Consider the following 23,483-nt stretch of genomic DNA (forward strand, 5'->3'; position numbering starts at 1 on the left):
GCCGTCCACTTCCGTATATAGATCCACTTGAGAAGCACTGGCAAGAAACTCAATTTAATTATTTTTTTTTAAAGCCAGTTTATTTACAATGATATTTATATAGGTGTCTATGTATAACATTAAATGAAAATTCCGTGCATGAACAACTATTGCCATGCACGCTCATTATTCAAGTAATCGTTTAGTGAGTTTTTGGTTCGAGGAGAGAGGCTTTGCTTCGAAATTCGACCATAATCAATTTAATTTATTTAAATATATTGTAATTAGTGAATTTATTATGGTTATGTTTGACACTAGTAGTAGGACTATAGTTATACAAATAATATTAAAGACAAACAACACTAATCTGTTTTTAATTTAACCACAGACTTCAACAATAAATAAAAGACGATTCAAATTAGAAGAACTGGCAAGACTGAAACGTAAATTTCAGTTTTTAAAACCAGTTTGTTTATATTGTCTACTTATATAGGTGTCGATGTCTAATATTAAATGAAAATCCCGTGCACGAACAACTATTGCCATGCACCTTCGTTATTTAAGTAGTAATAAGTTAGTGAGTAATAGGCTTTGCTCAGTAAATATGATTTAACAGATGTTTTAAATTTATATAAAGTAATTTTAGTATATCCTTTGGTATCTTATTGTAATTTTTTATACCCATTCCCATAAAAGATACTTGGTAACAGAAAATTTATTATGAAACTTAGATAGTAAAAGACTCAGATATGAAATTGGATCTGTAAAGTGGTGTTATATTAAGTATATAACTTTAAAATATTTCTACTATTTATTTTCTGCGAAATGTACTAAGGAAGTAACGTGTATGCTTCTAACAGCCCATCCGAGCGTGAATATTCCATTGCTTTGAATTTTCTAATGTCTGAAGACTTGTAAAGAAGTTCTTTGTAAGACGCTCGGTGCATTTCAGTATAGAACATAAGGGTGTACGTATTGCATAGAAATAAGTAAAGGAATCGTTAAAAAATAATTTAGTCTCAGTATTTTAGTTTTAAGAGTTTTAATCAAATTAATACAAATAATTGGGATAAATTAGGAATATTTAGATAGGTAGGATATTATTCTACAGTACTTGCTTTATGCAGCTATGCTCGCTAGTATAATATATAGTGTCATATATACATATATATGTGGATAAATATCTTACAGCAATATATGTTCTATATATATTTTGTCATAAAGTTATTGTTGTTCTATTTTAACAATATATATTGTTTTACGAAAAAAAGACATAAGTACACATAAACAGGTTCTCGTTAGTAGGCAGTAGGGTTTTATCTCAATTTTTCAGCGAAATTAAACCACAAAACAAAGGAGAGATTTGAGGGTTTATGAATGGTCCCCGAGTCGCAACTCGGCGTGCGTCCGACGGCTTACAACGATGCGCTCTCAAACAAAATGCCTCACTCTAAATGATATATCTACTCGGTTCATACAGCTATAAATATACCTCGATACAATGTATAAATACTTACGTTTCTTTTAATACTTTATACGAGTATTTACTTTGTTTTATTCACTCACTAGCTGACCCGCGGAACCTCGTCTGCATCACACTTACTCACTTACATGATTTTTGTCCTAAATATTTTCGCCTAATTTACATAATGTCATTTAAAACTAGGTTTGTTGCCGGTATGTTGTTTAGACATCAAGTCCCATGTTGAGCGGAGTGTTATTTATAGTTTTAAAGACTCGACTTGGCGTATGAAATAGACGATGATACTCAAATACCCACGGAGACGATTTTTTACAAAGTCTAAATGAAAACGTCAGTAAAATCAGTAAATCAAATACGACCAATATTTTCCATTAAAACTAAATATCTTAACCTGTCCACAATTGGCAAAAATATTGCTTTACATACACACAAGACACGTTTCTACTTTCTATAACTTTTGTTGATAACAGAAGGTATAGTTTGCGAGCCTGAACCTAAATTCGTCAATGATTTCCTCTCGCCTTCTAAAACGGTCAAGATAGTTGTATTATGAAGCAAGTGAAAATCAGCTGCGGTTTCGAGGGTGGATTGAGCAACAGGAATGTCACAAACTATTAAAATATATTTGTGCTACAAATAGACCCTATGCAATAAAACTTTAAAGTTCATTTCAATTCATGTTAATGAAATTTATTAAAACAGATCTTCTACTGTTTAGTACAAAAACTGGCGTTGTACAAAATTGCTCTCATTGATGTTGGCTCGCGGGCTAGTAAAATAATAGATTATACTTATTATATTCCCCAACCCGATCTCGGCGGCTGTGATTGATTAGTTCCACTGATGGATGCGACACTATCAGCTGTGTAATGTTACCGCTCTAATAAATTCCATATACGTTATTACAAACACATATTTCTGACGTCACGTATTCTGAAGAAATATCCGTAATCTACGAATAACAGTATGAAAAATGAATAGAAATCTTTATTCAAATAAACTTAATATAAGCAATTTTGAACAGTGACATTTTTTTATTGTAGCTCTCATTAAAATTGTAAAATAATAATACAATTGTTAAAACAATAGTAACACGAACTTTACAATTATTTTAGATAGTGTCGATGTTGTGGACCTCTGTTGACCACTTATTTTTGAGGGCAAGTAACTTGCTTTGTAAGTTGTATTTCGGTTTTAATGTCAGAGAAATTAGAGTATACGGAGGCAAAATGTATAGTAACATTTCTTTATCGTGTGGAAAATCTTCAAAACACCGTCTCACCTCCAGAGGGATGAAGAGTGTGTGGGATTCTTATTCACTAAAAAACTACCGCATTCTACCGTGATTCCGGCGGTGTTGGCCCGCCCTGCAACTGGTATAGGGCAGGCCCCATCTCATTGTTAGGGCGACCTATCTCGCCCTACTCAGTTGTGGAAGCGTGTGGGAACATACGCTTCCTAGTACTCCGCAATAGCAACGCATTAGAATAATCCTTAGGAATAGCAATATCACGTCATCCTACGATACTGTCTGTCTGATACGTTGGCATTTCGTGTATACCTACTCGTATAAACGACGGTTTCTACTTAACACTTAAACACTTTGTCAAAACAGTAAAAATAGATTTGATCTGTAGATTTCCTTTTGTAATATTTCTTTTTTGTTAAGAAATATACTGTTCAATAATTCTACGTCGAATAATAAAAAGACGTGTTGGCCCAAAAGAAAAGGTCATTATTGTTTGCATGATAGCATCTAAGGAGGTTCAGCATTTCTCAAGAGTTTTGAGCTAGAAAACAGTCTCTTGACCTAAACATACTTCGTTTCTTATACAGGGCTAAAAAAATTATGGTTTCATTTTTATAATGACAATTCAACCTAAAAAAAGCTTAACAACCAAGTGTAAGCAGCACTTAACTTCCTTGGAATGAAATCTTTTGTTATATTATATTAATTTTATTATTTACTATTAATTTTAATAATAATTTGTAACTTAAAATAGTATTAATAAAATTGTAACAATAATATACTTTTCTTATATCTCGGACATTGTCTTATCCACTGTCATAAATTATTTTTTGAAAAGGATATTTGCAAAGTAAGCTGCTTAGCGATGGAAACATCATTAGGTATATACTACTTTTTCTAATCTATTAAGGACAACTCTGTTGTTATCCAAAGTCAAACTCTATGGTAGACACTAGTCCAAAGCTATGGGTAATAGATAACCGATAAAAATATTTCCTTTTTTTATAAATACCTACATAGAAAACGCCCCATACAAACAAACATATTCATGAATACAAATTATACAGACCAAAGAAAGTAAGACAGTATGCTAAATTGTTAGACCACCTAGGCTACCTATACGATTATTCAAAAGTGATTAAATTTAATTTTATTTGAATAAAGAATTGAATAATGTTACGTGCAGAGTGCGAAAGGTCATATACGACTATTCAAAAGCTATTAAATTTAAGTGTATTTGAATAAAGAATTGAATGTTGTATGCAGAGTGCGACCGCACGTTCGTGAGTCGCGGAGGGACCACCAACGGCACCTTCCACGCCCCGGAGCTGGTGAACCCCGGCAACCACAGCCGGCAGTGCCTCTACACGTTCCTAGCGGCGCCGGGGCAGCGCGTTCTAGTCCAGTTCCGCACCTTCGAACTACGAGGAAAACCACCAGAGTAAGTGTCAACCATTTCGTCATGTTGGCGATGTATTTTTACATATTAGGCTTCCGTGTCAGACTTGGCAATTTTGAAACACTTATATCATCTTTAAATAACTATTACCAAGTTTAAAACACTATCTTAAGAAATACAAAATACGTTAAATTCTTGAACAATAGTTCAATTTGGTCTATAACTTCGTACATCTACTTAGATATACGATACTATATACACTATATATAGATAAATAGACAAATCTATGGCGTATCATGAATATATTAGCTTCGGTGTCAGGCTTGCCAACATTAAAACAGTCATGCCCGTTTTCAACAACCAAGCTCTGACGTGTCCCTAAGTAAGTATCCGTATAAGTATAAGATTAGAGTACAATCAAAATAAAAACATAAAGTAAAAACAACAAGATGACTGCTGGCATAGACCCCTTGCAGTTTGCCATAGATCCCTGAGGGTCGATATAGACCACTTTGGGAATCGCTGGCCTAAAATATAATTATCATTATTCTAAATATCTTACTAACATTATATGAATAAAGGTAATAAAATAAACAATGCCACAAACAGATTTCAGTATATATTCTATTTTTGTTATCTGCAAAGCCCATAATATTATTCATTCATGGTCTTCTTTACCAGTAAGCAAAACCACTTATTCCATATGTCAACTATGAAAATATTGATATCTATATTGATAGTACCCTAGTTACAATATTTATAGAGTAACCGTAAATATTTTCTTTCTTGTCCTACTTACGTGCCTTTATTTCTGTCCCATTCATTTCTTTAAGGTTGACGTTTTAGGCAAATTCAACCTGTCAAAATACAGTAAGTATGTGTTTATAAGTAAGAAAATAAAATAGATTTGCCATTTAAAAAAGAAGCACTAGGTAGAATCTAATTTGGAAATTTTTTCTTTCCTTTATTTCTGTTCCATTCAAGCCCACTTCTTTAAGTTGACGTTTTAGACAAATTCAACCTTAGAGTAAGTGTTTATAAGTTAGAAAATAAAATAGATTTGCCAATTAAAAAAGAAGCACTATCTGTTTTCAATCAGTTAACGTTAATTTTAAGTTAAATTATCAGTTTAGTTTTAAGCCAGCTCTTCAAGGCGAATTCACTAAGATTAAACTGCAATTTGGACAAGGGGAACCATGTAAAAGCCCAATTAATAAAGTATATTCCTAGCAATGGAACTTTATCTCATCCTGATTACATCATATTTTCATTCTATCTAAGTTAGTAATATAACCCATTGTAAATATTACTTGCTATAGTAATTTAATATTTAATTACATAAATTTAGGGTATAATATTGCACTACGTAAATGAGTGATAGCATTTTTACCAACATTCTATTCATCGATTATGAGACATATTTTCATAGTTGTTTTTTTTTCCAGTGGGGCCGCAGTGGGGGAGCTTCCAGCGTGAGTATATCTGCCATCCCTTTTATCCCTTTCCACTCGCCTGTAAATTATGCGACGCAAACATGTTTTCTTTTCTGAGATTTATTTGTGCTTTGTATTGACGTAAGAATTAGGTCAAACTTTATCAGGTAATCTTGGATTTTGGTATAACATGAATGTACTATTATGTAGAGTATGTATTACTAAACACATCTTTACTATCTCATGAAAATAAAATATCCTACATGAATATATATTCTTGTAGGACATTTTAGCCGCTTATAGAAGCCAATTTTTTTATATTATATTTTTTTCCTTACCGTCCAGTTCAGTATATATTTATATAGATTTGAGAAGAACTGGCAAGAAACTCAATTGAATTACTTTTTTTTAAGCCACTTTATTTACAATGTATATTATATAGGTAGGTATCTATGTCTAACATTAAATGAAAATGATATAGAGAAGTTATATATACAGTAGGTTAAGAATCTACTTACAAAATTTGCAAAGTGCGACGTAATCCAGTGATTTACGGTAGAGCCCGGTGGAGCAGTTTGTACTGAATCTTAACTTGAGCGTACGATCCGTCCCTAATAAATATACACAACAACATTCCATTGAAGAACATTCTAGGAATTAAGCATCGTTTATATAAATTTATATTCCAATTTCACAATCCTCGTTGATTTATTTAGCATATTTTTTTAAATGCAAATTCAATACCAAATAAGATGACGGTACTTAGTAGAGGTAGACTAAAAAGTCTGCGTAGGTACCTCAGAGGCACTTATTTCAGCTGCCTAACAGCTTACTTTGTAAGCTGTTTGTAATGTCAGGTTAGAAAGAGAAATTATAGAAACAAATCATATAATTTATTTGCAGAATATTTATTTATATAATATTTATTTGCACATGCGTATACTAAAATATAAATAATAATATATAAATATCTATATAAAATTTATACATTTATACTCATATATGTTACATTCCATTGATAAAAGAATTCTTTACCAATTTTTTTTTGCGGTCTACTCTAATGCTGTTGGCTACAGCTGGCCTTAAAGCTTTACCGGAAGATAGGGGACGACTGCAGATGGCACTCCAAACCCGCGTACTTTTGGAGCGCTGAAGACCAGCTCCCACCTGACGGATACGACTTTAGTCTAAGGGCACCTCTAGGGCTTCAAACCCCGGCTCAGGCCGTCGTAATCAGATCCATCAGAGTTTAAACCATTCAGGAATATGAGTTCAAGTTATTAAATATTATACTTGTAGCTACAAACTACTGATTTTCAGATAAAACATTTAAGATTATGGCATTGTAGATGTATGCACGAGTACATGGACATATATTCGGAGATGGCGTCCCTGGAGACGGTGGAGCTGGTCAACTCGGCGTTCGGGGGCCGGTACTGCGGGCCCATACCACCGAGGCGGCGGGTGTCATTACATCGGGCCGTCGCTCTCTCCTTCTACACCGACAAAATGTACACACCGCCAACACTCTTCACGGGCAGCTACGAGTTCATCAACGCCAGTAAGTTGGAGTAATCCTAACTTCCTTATTAATATTATAAGGCTACTTTTTAATGTGAAAAAGGGTTGTAAGGGGTTGAAAAGGGAGATGAATACACACCGCCATAACTCTTCACGGGCAGCTACGAGTTCATCAACGCCAGTAAGTTGGAGTAATCCTAACTTCCTTATTAATATTATAAGGCTACTTTTTAATGTGAAAAAGGGTTGTAAGGGGTTGAAAAGGGAGATGAATACACACCACCATAATTCTTCACGGGCAGCTACGAGTTCATCAACGCCAGTAAGTTTGAGTAATCCTTACTTTCTTGATATTATGAGTCTACTTTTTAATGCGAATAAAGGGTACAACCCTTTATTTATTAGGGGTTGAAAGGGGAGATGAATATACACCGTCAACACTCTTCACTAACTCAACAAAGCAAGGAATCGTACCCGTTACTATTAGATGTAAAGCGGTGTGCTGTACCACAAAATTATCGGGGCCTGCTTACCTAGGGACTGACGCTGTGTGAATTGTCCTGAGATACTGTTATTATTATTGTTGTAGCCACCAAAGACAGAGACCAGTTTAATCATAGGAAATTCACTTAATTAAAAGTTTACGGTTATATTTTAGACATTAATTTTAAACGTATTTTGTAACTTTGCATATAGACTAATTAGGCGAACCTACCTATGGGTAATTGTGAACAATTAAACTCGTTTTAATAATTATAAAACAGTAAATTGAAATGTGACAACCGCAGATAAAACAGAGATGGATTATTTTTTAATTAAAGCAACGACCGCATTTATATGAATGATACAGAGAGATATCGGGTACGGATGCTCGTGGGTAGTAATCACTTACCATCAGGTGAGCCACAAGCACTTTGCCTCCTATGCTGTAGCAATAAAATAGTTGATTCTTTGATATGACAATATAAATGAAATTTTCGGTTCCTAATTCAAAAATTCTTCTTTAGTAAATAAAAAATTAAAAGTAAATATTTCTTACTTTGTTCGCTGGATGAATATTGCTCCAGCTGCTACATTTGTTATAACAATAAAATAAAAACTTGTTAGAATTTATTGTACGTTGAATTTAATAGTGACAATGTTCGCTATGAAGTGAAAAAAATTATAAAAAGTAAAATAAAACAATATTAATGTTCGATGCGTGACGTTCCAAACTTGAATTAAAAAAAAATATTTTTAAATGTATTATTTGGCTATTTGCGACCGCAAACACACTTTACTATTCAATATTCGCTAATTCAAGAAGTAGATACAGCAGAGTGGTTAGAATCGATAGTCGAATTTTACGAGACATCAAACTTACATCACTGTCTTTGTACATAATTTATTATTCTCATGTAGAACGAAGATTACTCACCGAAGGAATCTTGTAGATAGTACTTAAATATTTTAAACGTTCACCTACCCTCGTATATTCCACCAGATTGAACAAGAGAGCATGCCAATTTTTTTTTCAGTTTTATCAGCTCTGTATATTTATTAAAGGGGCACTATATAAAGGCAATTTTTCCCGAACAAATATGCTTTGTTCTTTTGCACCTTACTTTTCCAAAGAGATTCTTTGGAGATTAACATTTTATAAACATTAAATCCGCCCGAGTGCAAATACGGCCGTTTTCATAAAAAAAAATACCTACGCCGGATGTTTTGTTCGGTAAATTCTGCTCCATTAAATTTAGAAAAAATCGCCATAAAAATGCTCTGTTCTTTTACTAACAACTCTATATTCAAATATAATAAATGATTTATAAATTTTTAAACATTTTTAGCGTATTTATTATATTTCGCATTATATTTAAATTGGTAGCTTACTATGCTATAGATACCTATAGTGCTATAACAGTGTAAATATTTTTCTTAATGGATGATAAGGGCAAGTGCGCCCGCCTGCGCTAACAATATAGCTGGCGGGCACCAGCGGAGGAAATGAAATGAAATGATGAGAAAAGCATGAGGTCGGCTTGACTGATTTTTATCAAGTTTTTAGTGTACATTTAGTAGGTTTGAGAATATATCGGCAGTTATTTTTAAGCCCCAAGAATGTAAGAGTGTAGTAGAAATAATTTATATGGCAAAACAACTGGTCAGCTAATATTTATATATTTAAATCACTTCTGCATGCCAAAATATTATTCATAATTAACACTACCGGTGTTAAAAAAAGTGCAGAACGCATTTTTATTATTATTGCATAAAAAAAATTGTAAAATTCTCAGCGGACTTCGAAGTGGGGACCCCGGTGCCGAATACGATGTGCTCGTTCGTGATAGAGGCCAACAAGCGCAGAACAGGGCTGCTACTGTCGCCGACTTACCCCGGGATATACCCGAAGGACATCACCTGCAACTACATGTTCAGCGGGCAGCCGGGACAACGCATACGGCTCGAGTTTCGCGACTTCGATCTTTTTTTCGGCGGCCCTCAGTGAGTACATAGTTTTTTTAACATGTTGTTATTAAGGATCCGTGTCCCTAACCCTCTTGCCTTCCTTCCTTCTCGTAACTTCATATCTTTATCCTTCCACCAAAACACAGCTTACAACGTACTTTTCTGGACGGCGATGGAAAAATGCGGGACAGAGAAACACGTGCAGACGACTTTGTATAATACACCATACAGCGCCATCTAGTCGTAAACTAATCACAGCATAACATACATATAAAATCAATCAATCATATTCATGAATACAAATATTTGTACCGTGCTAGCTCTTACTTTCGATGACTGCGGACCATCATATGTAAAGTGGTATGTTAAACCGCTGGACCACCGAGGTCATATAAAATCTTCCTCGTTTAAACTACATTTATTCATATTTATTTATAGCTTTATATATATTATAGCTTGATATATATTATATATGTATTTTTGTATGTATATGCATGTGTTTTCATGTACTTACTTTCAGTAGGTATATACTTTTTATGACATTGTTTTTCTTATTGATTATATTTGCACCGCCTACAATTTTTCGCTGCACAACCTGTGGTAGAAAATTTTAGTTACGTTAGTCCGCTATATGTAATTTTCCCTTAATATTTTGTGCATTGGAGATATATAAATAAATTTTACCTGGATTGCAGTTGCCCGTTCGACTGGGTGCGCGTGTACGACGGGCCCGACAATTCCTCAGCTGTGATCGGCACCTACTGCGGCCAGCAACGCAACCTGGTGCTGTACTCCAGCGACGAGCGGCTGCTGGTGACATTCTTCACGCTGCCGCGCTCCGCCAGCACACAGAACAGGGGGTTTAAAGCAATCTTCGAATTTTCTGAAAGTTTTGTTAAGTTAGGTGAGTTCTATTTGCAATTTAAGATGTCTCCATATTAGCTGCCTTTACATGTACGCTCTTTCACGCGCGAACACGCTGTCACTCAGGAAAGAATGTGAATGTTAATGTATACAAATAGAACGAAAATAGTGTAAAATCATAATTATAGATTTATTGATAACTACGAGTAGCTACTCGTCCTGTCTTCGCACGGATGTACATGTATTATATACATAAACCTTCTTCTTGAATCACTCTATCTATTAAAAGATAAACCGCTTCAAATTCGTTGCGTAGTTTTAAAGATTTAAGCTATGTCCGTCCCTATGTATATAGGGACGGACTGACAGCGACAGCGACTTTGCTTTATACTATGTAATGATTTATACATAAATATTTAAAATGTCTCTGGAAAATAAAATTCGTGAACAATAAAATAACAAACAGAGACACACGCGCGAAAGAATGAGTAAAAAAATAGTTAAATCTTTCACGATTGCGCGAGCTGGCTGTCCTGCGCTAAATCGCGCGTGAAAGAATGGGTTGTGTAACATCAGTAGATTAGATTAAATAAAGTAAACTACAGTACAGAAAGAATATGAAGCAAGAGTTGTCAGACTTTACATGTTTATTTATCCGGTAAGAGTCCTACTATTTGTTTATCCTATAAGGCAACTGAGGCTTAATTATATAACTTCTGTTTCTTTTAGCAATTGCTCATTTTATATTTTATTTTTAACAGCTTTGTCAATGTTAGCAACCACGTGACAGAATAGCGAACCGTGAAAATCGGTATTAGTTGCAAAACTTTCAGTATAATTAAATTCCAATATAATAATTCGTTTATATATATGTATATATAGATAAAAATGCTAGTTGTTTCAATGTAGCTCGATGGAAATTAATTTCAATGCTCTTGTTCAGTGGGTAGGTACTCTTTATTCCATTAATCTAAATTTAATGTTTTGTTCTTTCAGATTTTATAAGTAAACACGATGCCGAGCACATTAGGGGCTCAGAGTGCGACCAGAAGATTCTTAGTAAAAAGGAGTCTACAGGATTCGTGTACCATCCAAATTATCCATTCCCGTATATACAAAAAGTTGTTTGTAGGTAAGCGTATAGCATATTATGCCTTGTTTTTCATTACCAGATAGTAGGGAAAAAAATTAAACCAAAAATTTTACGTTCATAGACAGCTAAAATGTCCTACATGATTTTGATTTGATTTGATTTAAACTCAGAAATTTAAATTGTATCAATTTGTACATTATAGGCACATGCCTGCTTACTGTGTACTACCCAATTGCCGACACAAGCAATTTCACCTCCTTATACATTTCACTAGCAATAAAAATCAATGTTCAAGTAACATTCAGCCGAGGCGGTTAAGTTGTTAATACCAATTTTTTTTTTCAGATATTTTATATATGGTATGCAAGATTCACAAAATTTAGAAAGGGTACGATTAGAGTTCCAGAACTTTTCTATTCCCAGAGGATTAAAAGAGAAACCGGAGTGAGTATTGGTATGATTAGTCTTCCAATTACCAGCTTTTGAAACCTAATTTATGTTACCATATTCGTTTACTATATTAAAGGATGCAAGAAGCAAATAGACTGAAAGGAGAGGTCCTTTCCATCTATTTACACAATGCTGCTGGAAAGAAACGATCTGACAAAGTATATATATCACACAGCTGTATCATCTTAATCGGTTCAACTTTCCAGGAAATTCATGAAGTAAATTCATTATTCATGAAGTCTAAGCCTAGAATTGCTTTCTTATTTCTTTCCTCTGTCTCTCTCTTCCAAGCAATATATCCCACATAGTGGTGGGGTCAGCTTTCCTTCTTTTTGTCCGCCACTTTACTCTTCTACTTTCCTATTTCTTTCTAAATTGCCAAAAACTCAATTATGTCATATGAATTATTTTAAACAGTTTAGAATTTGATATCTGATAATTTATTTTGCCTATTAGTTATTGTAAATTTTCCAAAGTATTAGAGATTTTCTTAACTTGGCGATAATAGCCTTAATGGTTATGTAACTGTTTACTGCTTTGTGATATCTTTTGTTTTATCTTTATTTTAATGTGTGCTAAGAGTTCAAATAATCTATCTATTTAGATAAACAACTCAACAATTATCTTTTCAGAACTTGCCCAGATGGTTATCTCAAGGTATACCTTCGCGGGCAAGAAGCGACAGATTCTTATGACAAACACGATGCAGAGTTGTGTGGGGAGGGATCCAACGGCCCGCCACCATTTCCCCCGCCGTTGGTGTCGGACGGGCCTCGACTTGTGATGGTGTTCAGCTCTGGAGAGCTACAGGGAAGGGGATTTAAGGCTAAATATACATTTGAGACTGGTAAGTAACCCGTATTCACTAGAATCATCTGTCTTCCGAATACTTTTAGCTATTTAATATAGAAAATGTGTTTATGAAGTCTTACCTTGCGATATAGAACGACTCAGGGCCAAAACATTGTACGGGTGCATTACAAAACTTAAAATTTCTCATCTTTTCAATATAGCATATATTTACATATAAACTTTGCTTTTAAATCATTCATCATCATCTAAGCGTACAGATAGTGGCGGCGACTTTATACCACGTAAACATAAATAAATGCATACTTATAGTAAATAACGATAATAGTGAACTATTTCTCATAAGCATACTTGAAAGTACATGTAAACGTAATTGCCGAACAATATGTAAAAATATCAAATTGAGTAATTTGGCGGCCAACAAAGGACTTTCTAATGTAACTGTAGAAGATTTTTAAAAGATAAGTTAGATTTTAATATATTCCATAGTAAGTATTAGTGATCAGTTCCATTTATTATTTATTTGACAATCTCTGTGGTCTAGTGGTTTAGCACATCGCCTTACTTCCGATGGTCGCGGGTTGGATTCCTCGCACAGTGCAAATATTTGTGTTCATGATTATGTTTGTTTGTACGGGTCTGGGTGTTTTCTTTGAATATTATGTTTGTATTTAAAAAAAAAATAGTGTTTATATTAGTTGTCTAGTACCCATAATACAAGCTCTGCTTACCGTGGGACTAGATGGTGCTGTGTTCATTATCCAGCGTTATTATTATTATTATAAGGTTTTTTTTCTCTGTGTATAGAATATCGCGTGCCGGGTACTGCAGCGCCGGGCGGGGAATGCGCGTTCACTTACCGCTCAGAGGCAAAGAAACGGGGAGAGTTTAACTCCCCACGGTACCCCTCCAACTACCCCTCGCGTACTAACTGCACGTACACACTAGACGCCACCCCCAACGAACAGGTCACTGTGGTGTTCGACCATTTTAAAGTCAGAGCTGATTCGTGGAACGCCACCGCTGGCCTTTACGGGTAAGTACCGATGATTATATCATCTACATAAAGTAGGAGTGTTTCGATTTTCTATAATAATATAGTTTTGACTCGAAAAGTGCCATTTAGGAATTTGTTAAACCAAAAGAAAATGCATACTTATCAAAATTTCCCTTGGCGTCTAAGAGACAAAAACATACTAGTTTATAAAATGCTCGGACATAGTTGAAATAATATTATTTTAAAAATGCTAGATTTGTGGTTTAGTTTTGTAGGCGATTCCCACACATAAATACACAGTTTCATAAATTTATTTACAATCATTTACAAATAAAATATTAAATAACTGTATGTAATAAATATTTGTAAATAACCAAACTTTTTTCAATAAAATTGCAATAACAAACAATATTGATAGTAAATGGCATAGGTGGCGATATAAATGAATAGTACATCGAACATCACGACATCATATGACGTCCGTGGTACCTTCAAGGGTTCCCATTGCGGATTACTGAGGTATTAAATCTCCGTATCCTGACATTTCGTCATGTCACCCTTCAACTAAACCATATGCTCTGTAGTGACTGAAATGGGTAAAACAGACACGAGCATCCACTCTGACGACTTTGTACAGACTCTGTTTGGTGTTTAGAGAAAATGAGATAGTATAAATCCATGCAGTTGTCTGTGCATCACTTCTTCAGACTCAACGGCTAAACGGATCTTAATGAAAATTGATATGACGAAAATGAATATTTTCTAACGAGGAAGGACATAGTGTATATTTTGTCGCAAAACAATCTGTTAACGATTATAATAACGGCCCGGCCGTTTAGTCGTGAAAATATAAAAAACAGACAGACATCCCTTCGTAATATTAGTACACATATGAATTTTAAAAAATCGTTTAAAATAATCAATTTATATGTGTGTATATTGTGTCGGCGTGCAGGGGCGCGACGTGCAGCGAGGACTGGGTGGAGGCGTGGTGGCGCGGACGCGAGGGCTCGCGCGTGGCGCTGGGTCGGTGGTGCGGGCCCGCCACGCCCGGCCCGCTGCAGTCCCCGCGCGGCGCCGGCGGCCTGCTGCTCGCGCTCCACACCGACGCCGACGCCGTCGCCTCCGGCTTCAAGGCCCGATACGTGTTCGAGGTTGGGCCGCTGTTTACTGTTATATTGCGCTGGGCCGCCGGTGGGGCCCGCCACGCCCGGCCTTATCTTAATATAATTTATTACTTTAGTGCCGCAATGACGGCATTAATTAACAATTTTCAGTATTGAGTGACTTCTGTTGTGGGGTCTGGTCTGTTCGGGCTACGGCCAGTAATTACTCTTATATGGTCCCCGATTCAGGGCCTAATTTCGTCAATAATTTCCTCTCGGAGAAAACTTCTAAAATGGTCTATATTTATATTTTTTTTTATAAATATAGACCGGCATAATATAGACCAGGTTTTCCTGGGTCGTGGTTTTCAACCCACCCCCGGAACCGCAGCTGATGTTCACTAGGCCTATAATACAACTATCTTTACCATTATAGAAATTAGTCACATCGACCTGTTTCTGAGTCGCGGGCTGATTAAACGTAACATTAATTGTTGTGTGGTGGTCAACAGCCGGCGAAGTCTATATTCGGCGACTGCGGCGGCAACATGTCTGGCGCGGAGTGGGGCGTGGTGACGTCGCCGCGGTTCCCGCTGCCGTACGAGCAGCCGTCGCGCGGCGCGGCCTCTCGAGTCTGTAACTGGTTCGTGACCGCGCGACCCGGCAAGCGATTGTTGCTCAATTTTGAACATTTCGCCGTCGAGGGACATCTCACGGGTAACTAATTTTTTATGTTATAATGTATTTTGAACTCTATGCTCCGCATTTAACTTCTCAACTGGACAGTTCTGCGTGTACAGCCAAGACTACTAAAGTAGCCAGCCAAGCTCCTCAAGTCACAGAAGCCTCTAGGGTAGTTATTTTAATATTGCAATGGCAAAGAAGCTTACGATTGACCTGATAAGCTGTGAACAGCACATATTGCTGTAAATAGGCGATGATTACTGCTTATCAGGTATCACTACATAGTCATGTGACGCCCGTGGTACCATACGTTGCTGGAGTGGAACGTGTTGCTTTTGTACTATTCTGTGTATGTACTAAACTATTTGTATCTCGTATCGCCTGAATATCTCTTACGTTACTGGTTGTTAATGTAGTTCAGATGAAAAAATAAATCAATCAATTCTTTTTTGGGTCAAGTCAAAGTTAGTAAAGATATTTTATAAATTAATTAATTATAAAAACTCTAATAATCTCTTTCTAATAACTCTAATTTGAAAGACTATCCATAAATTTTAGACATTTATTCCAGTTATGTGACCTACCTATGCTATGTAAGATCATACAGCTAAGTAATTACTTCAAAGTTCTAATTAATTAATAATATGTTGATTTAATGTTTGTTCAGAGCGTGGATGTCCAGCGGCGGTGCTTCGGCTGTGGTACGAGAGCCCGGGTCCACCGCTGGAGCTCTGCGGGGAGAAGGCGCCGTCCGACCGCTGGCAGTACCTCTCCTCTTCTAACTCAATAAGGCTGTCGTGAGTAATTAACACTTCATTAATAAACTTTTAAATTTACAATATTTTTATATACCTGGAACAGCAAACAATCTGATCATCTAGTTGATAGAACTCAGTACTTACCTATATTCTTGTATCACGTTGTCAGAGTAGTATCACGAACATCACGTCGTCAGGAGAACGCAACACAAGCATTGGGTTCACTAATTTTATTATCAAAGTTAAAAGTATGGAAAGTTGGGTGGCAGCAATTAGAAATGTTATTATTTACTTTCTCTTTACATGGACGCTTTTTCACGCGCGAATCGGATATGACGTGGGAAAGAGTGTGCATGTAAGATAGACAAATAGAACGAGAAAAGAGCGCGTCATTCCGCGCGTACGTAGTGCATGTTTTTGCACGTTTTTGTAGTAAATAAGTATCACTTGAAAATAGCGGCTGACTATAGAGCAAGGATCTAATTACAGATTTGTTGGTAATTTTGAAATCTTAAATGTGCAATAAACATAACACGATGCAATAAAAAGCAATCGCAAGCGAAAGCAAAGAATAAATGCAAATAATCACTCACGATTGCGGGCAAGCGCTTTCCGGCGATAAATCACACGTGTTTTTGACCGCGGGATCGCACGTGTCGTTTATGAGTTTAGCAAATTATCACTCCTAATTACGTGGAGCGTTATCCGACTTTAAATCACAGGTGTTCCTGAACCGGTCGTTTAATGGTTTAGAATATGCATATTTCAAATCGAGTAGCAGTGTTAAGAGAAAGAGATCGAGCTCTGGATGTTTGTTTCAAGATTTATAATAGCGGATAAAGCGGTGGGCGCGGCCGGGTGGCGCGCGGTGTGGACGGAGGTGACGGTGGCCGAGAACGGGGAGTGTGCGGGTGGTGCGGGGGGTGCGGGGGGTGCGGGGGGCGCGGGGGTGGAGCCGGCCGAGTGCGCGGGCGCCTGCCTGCCGCCCGCCGCCGCCTGCTCGGGCCTGCAGCACTGCGCGCTCATGCCGCCCAGCCGACCGCCCCACTGTTAGTACGCAAATCGCACGTTACATCTCCCCCTCACCTAATTTATAACCGATTTAGCGGTTTTTTGGGACGTGTCAGTTTTTAAATGTTTTGATGATGATGGTAGACAAGCTGACTAAAGGAAAGTGGTAACAAACTAACAAGAGTAGCACTGTTTTATGATAATATTGTTGCGTATTAACAAATACTTTGTTTTGTGGTTGGTTTTGGACTACGTAAAAATATTAACAGAAAATGTTTTGAAACTTACCGATGGAAAAAAGAAAGCATCCTACTATTCTACTACAAGTGGATTTAAAGCAAACTATCTATTTCAGTGTTTAGTAGTTATGCCTATAAATTCACGATAATAACATTCAACTGATAGTTTTTAATGACACGTCTCATCGAATTCGACATTTGCGCCACTAAATTCATCTAAATCCCCACATTTTCACACTCGTGTCGTTATGACATTTTTCAAACTTTTGAGGATTATCGCATAACATTTTACCATTTACTTTAAACTGAACAGTATGTAAAAATGTCATATCGATCTTCATAATTATATAATGGTTTATTCTACAGGCTTAATCTTAAATTAAGAGTTTAGAATTGAACGACACTAAAGTTGTCTATCTTGATCATTATATTATCTGTGTAATCTCTAACGTCAGTAACTTAATCTACATATCTAAATATGTTGTATTGATGTTTTTTCCTAGGTGTTGTATTTCAAGCGACTATTCGATTGAAGTATTTGTATTTGTTAAAGGTTTTCTTGTCTCTAAGTAGAGTTCGTATTTAATGGTTGTCCAAATTGGTACCGAAGACACTGTATTATATAAAATTGGCACCGCACTCTGCATTTCCACCTAATATTGTATTTACACTATTGCATTTTGTCGCATTATAGGGAAATAAATATGTCTATAAATTCTAATTAAAATAATGTAGCTTGTTGAATATTTACACGGAGTAAGCAGTACATTCAAGCATTTCTTCCAAATTACCGCTCATTTATGGCTTTGTATATTATAACATTGTACTCAGTTGCTCAGGATGCTTGTCATACACATTTGCTGCTGCTTACTCCTGCTTTTGTCTTCTATTGTTGTAAAATATTGTATTAAAACACTGTAGATCTATTAACTAATTAATCTCTATAAAATGAATAATGTTATGTTCACTATATTTAACTTTTCAATTTACTATTGATGGTTCAATGCAATCTTTGTCTCAAAGGATAGTACTGTGTGTAACCTTAGGATGATAGTATAGATAAAGTTTTAAACGAGAAACATATTAATTATTGTTGGTGAATTAGCAGAATATATTGACTATGTTGCAAGATTACTGATCTTTTTATTTACGTACTTCATCCTGTCTAAAATAATTTAAATAACTACAACTACTAATATATAAATGTTTTCAACTTTTCACACGAAATCATTTTTACATCCACGAATTCCACTCGAATCGTATATCTGTTCCTTTACTCTTGGTCTTTCTGCAATACTGTGATGACTCAGAAGAGTTCAATTACAATGTTCACATAAATCTAAAGCCTTCGCTACAGTTGTACAGATAAAAATATTTTTAGTAGTTTTTAAAATATCAATTAACGGTTTGATGCCATTGGACGAAGCTTGCATTGAGTCATCGCACTATGGGGCCCGGGGAATCGCGGCTGCTCATTTCACTTAAAGCACTTTCTGATTAAATTCTTACAAAGCAATTAACTTTCCAAATTTCGATGAACTGTTACTTATTTAACACTCGCAAATTGTTGGAACGATTTAAACGAATGCATAAACGAGTCGCGCATCGTGGATGGCAATCGGTCAGCCACGGAGAGTTAGAATCGGAAAGTGCGTGCCGCGGTGCGGCCGGGCCGGTGCTGACGCGGCGGTGTGCGCAGGCGGGGCGGCGCCGGGCCGCGCGGCCGCGCCGGCCGTGCTCGCGCTCTCGCTTGTGCTCGCCGCCGCGCACTGACCGGCCGCCGCACGTGAGTCTACACACACTCCGCCCCGAACACCCTCCGCCTCTCACGTCCTCATACTCTCACGCCCTCACGCCATCACACACCGCCTTCCTCATTCCTGCTCGCTTCTCATGCGTGAGCATGCTTACTCATGCTTTTGTCTTTTATTGTTGCAACATGTTGTACTAAAACACTGTAGATCTATTAATTAATCTACTATTGATGGATTCAATTTACTTATGTTGGTTCACTGCAATCTTCAATGCAATTTATGCATTAAATGTTTTAATGGTCTACAGACACTCCGCCCCGACCACCCTCCGCCTCTTTCGCTCTCACACCCTCACACTCTCACGCTCTCATACCCTTACACTCTCATACCCCGCCACCTAATCCCGGCCGCTTCTCATGCTCACATGCTTTTGTAGTTTGCATTCGGAACAACCGTCAAAAATTTAAATTGTTTATAATATTCGTTTAAGTCGCAACTTACGTGTTGTTACGAATGCAAAAACTTAGTAAGTATATTGAAAATATAAAAAGAATTCAACCGCGTCATCGAGCGCTACACGGTGAATGCACAGATACCTATATCGTGCTGTTATATAATTTCCTAATTCTATCCATTAATATTATTCATCTAATGTACCAAATATTGAACGTAAACAACTATTTACATCTAATATATGGAATATTAGATGATAGGATGAAATAAACAACGAACATCCGAAACCAAGTAATGATCAATAGTATTTTCTACAGGGGAAAGAAGTGCCACTTGTGGAATTTGTTCATCACCTAACGCAACGCTTAACTATGTGTTTATAACCGTTTTCTTTGTTCGAAAGATGTCTTCTTTCTTATTTCTCGCGTTAAACGCATTAAAGATTTATTAAGAAAAAGAGTGAGCGCTACAGACAAATAATAAGGTAGAACACATCTTTAAAATACTGCTTGAAGCCACATTTCACCTTACATTACATGATGCTTCCTCGAACTAAACAACACTGATAAAGTCATTAGTATCGCATGCTGTAAAAAGTATTTTAAATATAATCAAGTATAAAAATAAACTTTAAATAAAATATTGACTAAGCTTTACAACATTCAATGTATTTTTCAGTTGTTACATTATAAAATAATGTAATAATCCTGCATCTAATACTAAATAAAATAATGTCTAACTGGTTCTTATAACTTTGAGAAGTTGTTATTGTTCACTGCTATCAAATATTTGTTAAAAAAATGTCCAAGTTCTATACATATACCTACCTACACGATAAATATTAATTGAATTTTGTAAAGCGAGTCTTCTAAGGTATAATAAACGAGAGCTCCTTAAACTGATGACCTAGTTAGTCAGCTCCGAGTTGTTCACACACACTAGTGTCATATGAATACTGACCTACAGTAAAGCACCTGCAAGGTGTTCAAGAATCACTTGATATGAGGCACCGTAGTTTAGATGAAACGCACAGTCGTTAACTGAAATGTCTTTCGGGAATACAGTATTCGGAATTTTTTAAACGATGGGGCATGATGGACCAACACACCTTAACATATGGTAGAAAAATATATATTCGAATACACAATTAAAATAATATTATTTTAATTGTTGTGTTACGCAAGGAAGATAATCATTGGCCATATACCACTTTTTGTCGTTTTTTCTCTACCCAAAGATTGTTTGAAAAAGATTTCTCGCCTACGATAGAGACCAGACCGCCTTTTGTGCATCAAAATCTCTTGTCAGTATTTCTTTATTCTTGTACTAGATTTTTCATTTTGATACTTTACTCTCGAACAAACGGATTATGACTTAATTATTCATTAAGTACGTAGCTAATATATGGATAGGTGCCTTATTATGGACAGAGGTCTTTGTGTCTCGCAACTAGTCACCGATATAATAACGGTATAATAATAGACGAGAATATGAATACATTGAAGTATAACTAGGTAACCGTGTCCCATAATAAATGAGAACGGCTGTGTGGTCCATGATGGCCCATCGTGCGAAACACGAAGACTAACTCGGTCCGAGGCCGGCGTGGCGTGGCGCTGTGTGGTGAGGTGTGGCGTGATGTGGTGAGGTGTGGTGACGCGCAGGCGGGGGCGGCGCGGCGGCGGCGGGCGGGGAGATGCGCGGCGCGTGGTGGGCGGCGGCGGCGGGCGGCGCGGCGGCGGCGGCGGCGCTGGGCGCGCTGTGCCGGCGCCGGCGCCGCCCGCGGGCCCGGGCCCCGCCGCCGCCGCCGCGCCCGCCGCCGCGCGCGCTCGCGGCCCGGCTCGCCGCGCCGCAGGACACCGTATGACGGCGCGCCGCCGCCGGCGCCGGCACCAAGCACCACCTACTTAAATACACCACTTTACTGTATACACGCTTTTTATTCAAACGCACCCAACCCCGATGATAGGCTGTAGTTTTTTTTAAATTGAAACTTCTATATAGACGAAAAATTCTACCACACCCCGTGTTAGCAGTTTTTGGTCACGAAAAAGCTTTACCGGTGCGTGGAGGAGAGAAAGGCTGAGGGGGCAGAGATAATGACAAAGACAACGGTAGGTCGTTAAAGTTTCACTACTACTAAGTGACTCACACATTTAAATGAATGGTTACTTTTTTTAACTATTCTATTGCTGCTAGCCGCAGCTGACATTTACACTTCGCTTCAGGGGGCGAATGCAGATAGCATCCCCGCGGAAGAACTTATGGAGCGGCTGAAAGCTAACTCCTGCCTGACTTTAATCTAAAGGGTTCGAATTTCGGCTCAGGACGTCGAAATTTCGATACCCGTTTTAATTGGAGAGGAGATCGATCGGAAGGTTAATGAAATGGTGCACCCGGCTGCGCTTACGATAAATGCTGGCGTGCACCAGTGGAGGATGATAAAATGAGCATAAGGTCAGGTCAGTTAGCCAAGTGTAATGAAATAACTTGGAATGAACCCCGATGGTTTCCGGGGGAACCTGTAAATTGTTAACAATGGGGTAGAAGTTATTACTTACAATTCCTTCTCTCCGTTCAGCTTCAAGAATTTGAACATATTTCAATATTTTGCACAAGTTGGTGTATGTTATATTTGATTTGCGAATATATGCACCCATATGCGCCCTATGCACATATTTTAACATCGCTAACTTCGATGTCCGCACTAAAATCGACACAGCAAAATATAAAAGTCCAAATAAAATTTGAACATGTGGCCCGCGATTGTCTAGCGGTTTACCACACCACCTTTCTGTGGAGCTCGAATTATCGCTCGGTACTAACAGTTGTACTCATGACTACAATTGTTTGTATTGCCCTGGGGGTTTTCTATACCTTTACCTATACATTATGTATCTACAAAAAAAAAGTATATTCTTCAGTATCCAGTACCCATAACACAATCTCTGCTTAGCTTGGGACTAGATGACGTTGTGTAAATTTTCCAAGGATATTATTACATGATCATCAATCTTATCTACATTTATATTTGAAATAATCTAACGTCATTTTAAAAATCAGTGTAGATCGGCGAAGAGTAGGTGTACTTACCCAAATATTTCGGGATTTCGTGTCATCGAGAACCACCGTTTGCAGGTAAAGTAGACTTTACCAAGACCCTTCACCACTCTAGATTGCTCTGAATCGAAAATGTCCGAATTTACCTACTCAAAGCAGTAGTAGTTTTGGATAAACATATTTTAGTCATTTATGTCTTATTACGTACTAATTACTGTCTCATGAATATATAACATGCATTTCTGGAAGATATATTCCCCTCCGATTGATCCCCCGTCCAATTTAAACGGGGACCGAAATTAAGACGGCCTGGGCCGTGGTTCGAACCCGTAGCGGTGGTGACCTCAGACTAAAGTCATATGCGTCACTCCCACCTGGCCTTCAGCCGCTCCATAAGACCTTCCGCGGGTTTGTAGTGCCATCTGCACTTGCCTGTCGTTCGCCGAAGCTGTAAAGGCCAGCTGCGGCTAACAGCATTATAGTCCAAAAAATGAGATGTATTGTCATGGTACCATTGACGGATTGGCTGGTATACTAGGTATGGTTCATTATGTTTCAGATACGATTTTTTTTCTAATCACGCTAAAACCAAACCATTTTGATTTTCTCTAGCGTAGTGATAGGGACAGGCTTTTGGTACTAATTGTTGTGAACCCATGCTCTTAGGGCAGGTGTTAAAAGAAACAAACATA

At 37.2% G+C, this 23,483-nt stretch overlaps 1 protein-coding gene across 2 annotated transcripts in view; it reads left to right on the top strand.

Annotated features, from left to right (window-relative positions):
• The window catches only part of LOC131852040 (cubilin), a 101,743-nt gene extending 84,371 nt beyond the window's left edge, over positions 1-17,372 (top strand). For both annotated transcript variants that reach the window (XM_059202619.1, XM_059202618.1), the window contains 13 exons: positions 3,978-4,152; positions 5,556-5,582; positions 6,893-7,104; positions 9,341-9,548; positions 10,208-10,416; positions 11,373-11,508; positions 11,815-11,913; positions 12,552-12,766; positions 13,537-13,765; positions 14,682-14,880; positions 15,345-15,549; positions 16,184-16,313; positions 17,097-17,372. In XM_059202619.1, coding sequence (XP_059058602.1) covers positions 3,978-4,152; positions 5,556-5,582; positions 6,893-7,104; positions 9,341-9,548; positions 10,208-10,416; positions 11,373-11,508; positions 11,815-11,913; positions 12,552-12,766; positions 13,537-13,765; positions 14,682-14,880; positions 15,345-15,549; positions 16,184-16,313; positions 17,097-17,328 — 2,276 coding nt within the window. In that variant the 3' untranslated portion in view covers positions 17,329-17,372. The remainder of the gene's footprint in view (positions 1-3,977; positions 4,153-5,555; positions 5,583-6,892; positions 7,105-9,340; positions 9,549-10,207; positions 10,417-11,372; positions 11,509-11,814; positions 11,914-12,551; positions 12,767-13,536; positions 13,766-14,681; positions 14,881-15,344; positions 15,550-16,183; positions 16,314-17,096) is intronic.
• The last annotated feature ends 6,111 nt before the right edge of the window (positions 17,373-23,483 follow it).

The sequence above is a fragment of the Achroia grisella genome, unplaced genomic scaffold (genome assembly GCF_030625045.1).
Source record: "Achroia grisella isolate CSIRO2021 unplaced genomic scaffold, CSIRO_AGI_Agris_v1 utg821, whole genome shotgun sequence".
In the NCBI taxonomy this organism is placed as follows: domain Eukaryota; kingdom Metazoa; phylum Arthropoda; class Insecta; order Lepidoptera; family Pyralidae; genus Achroia; species Achroia grisella.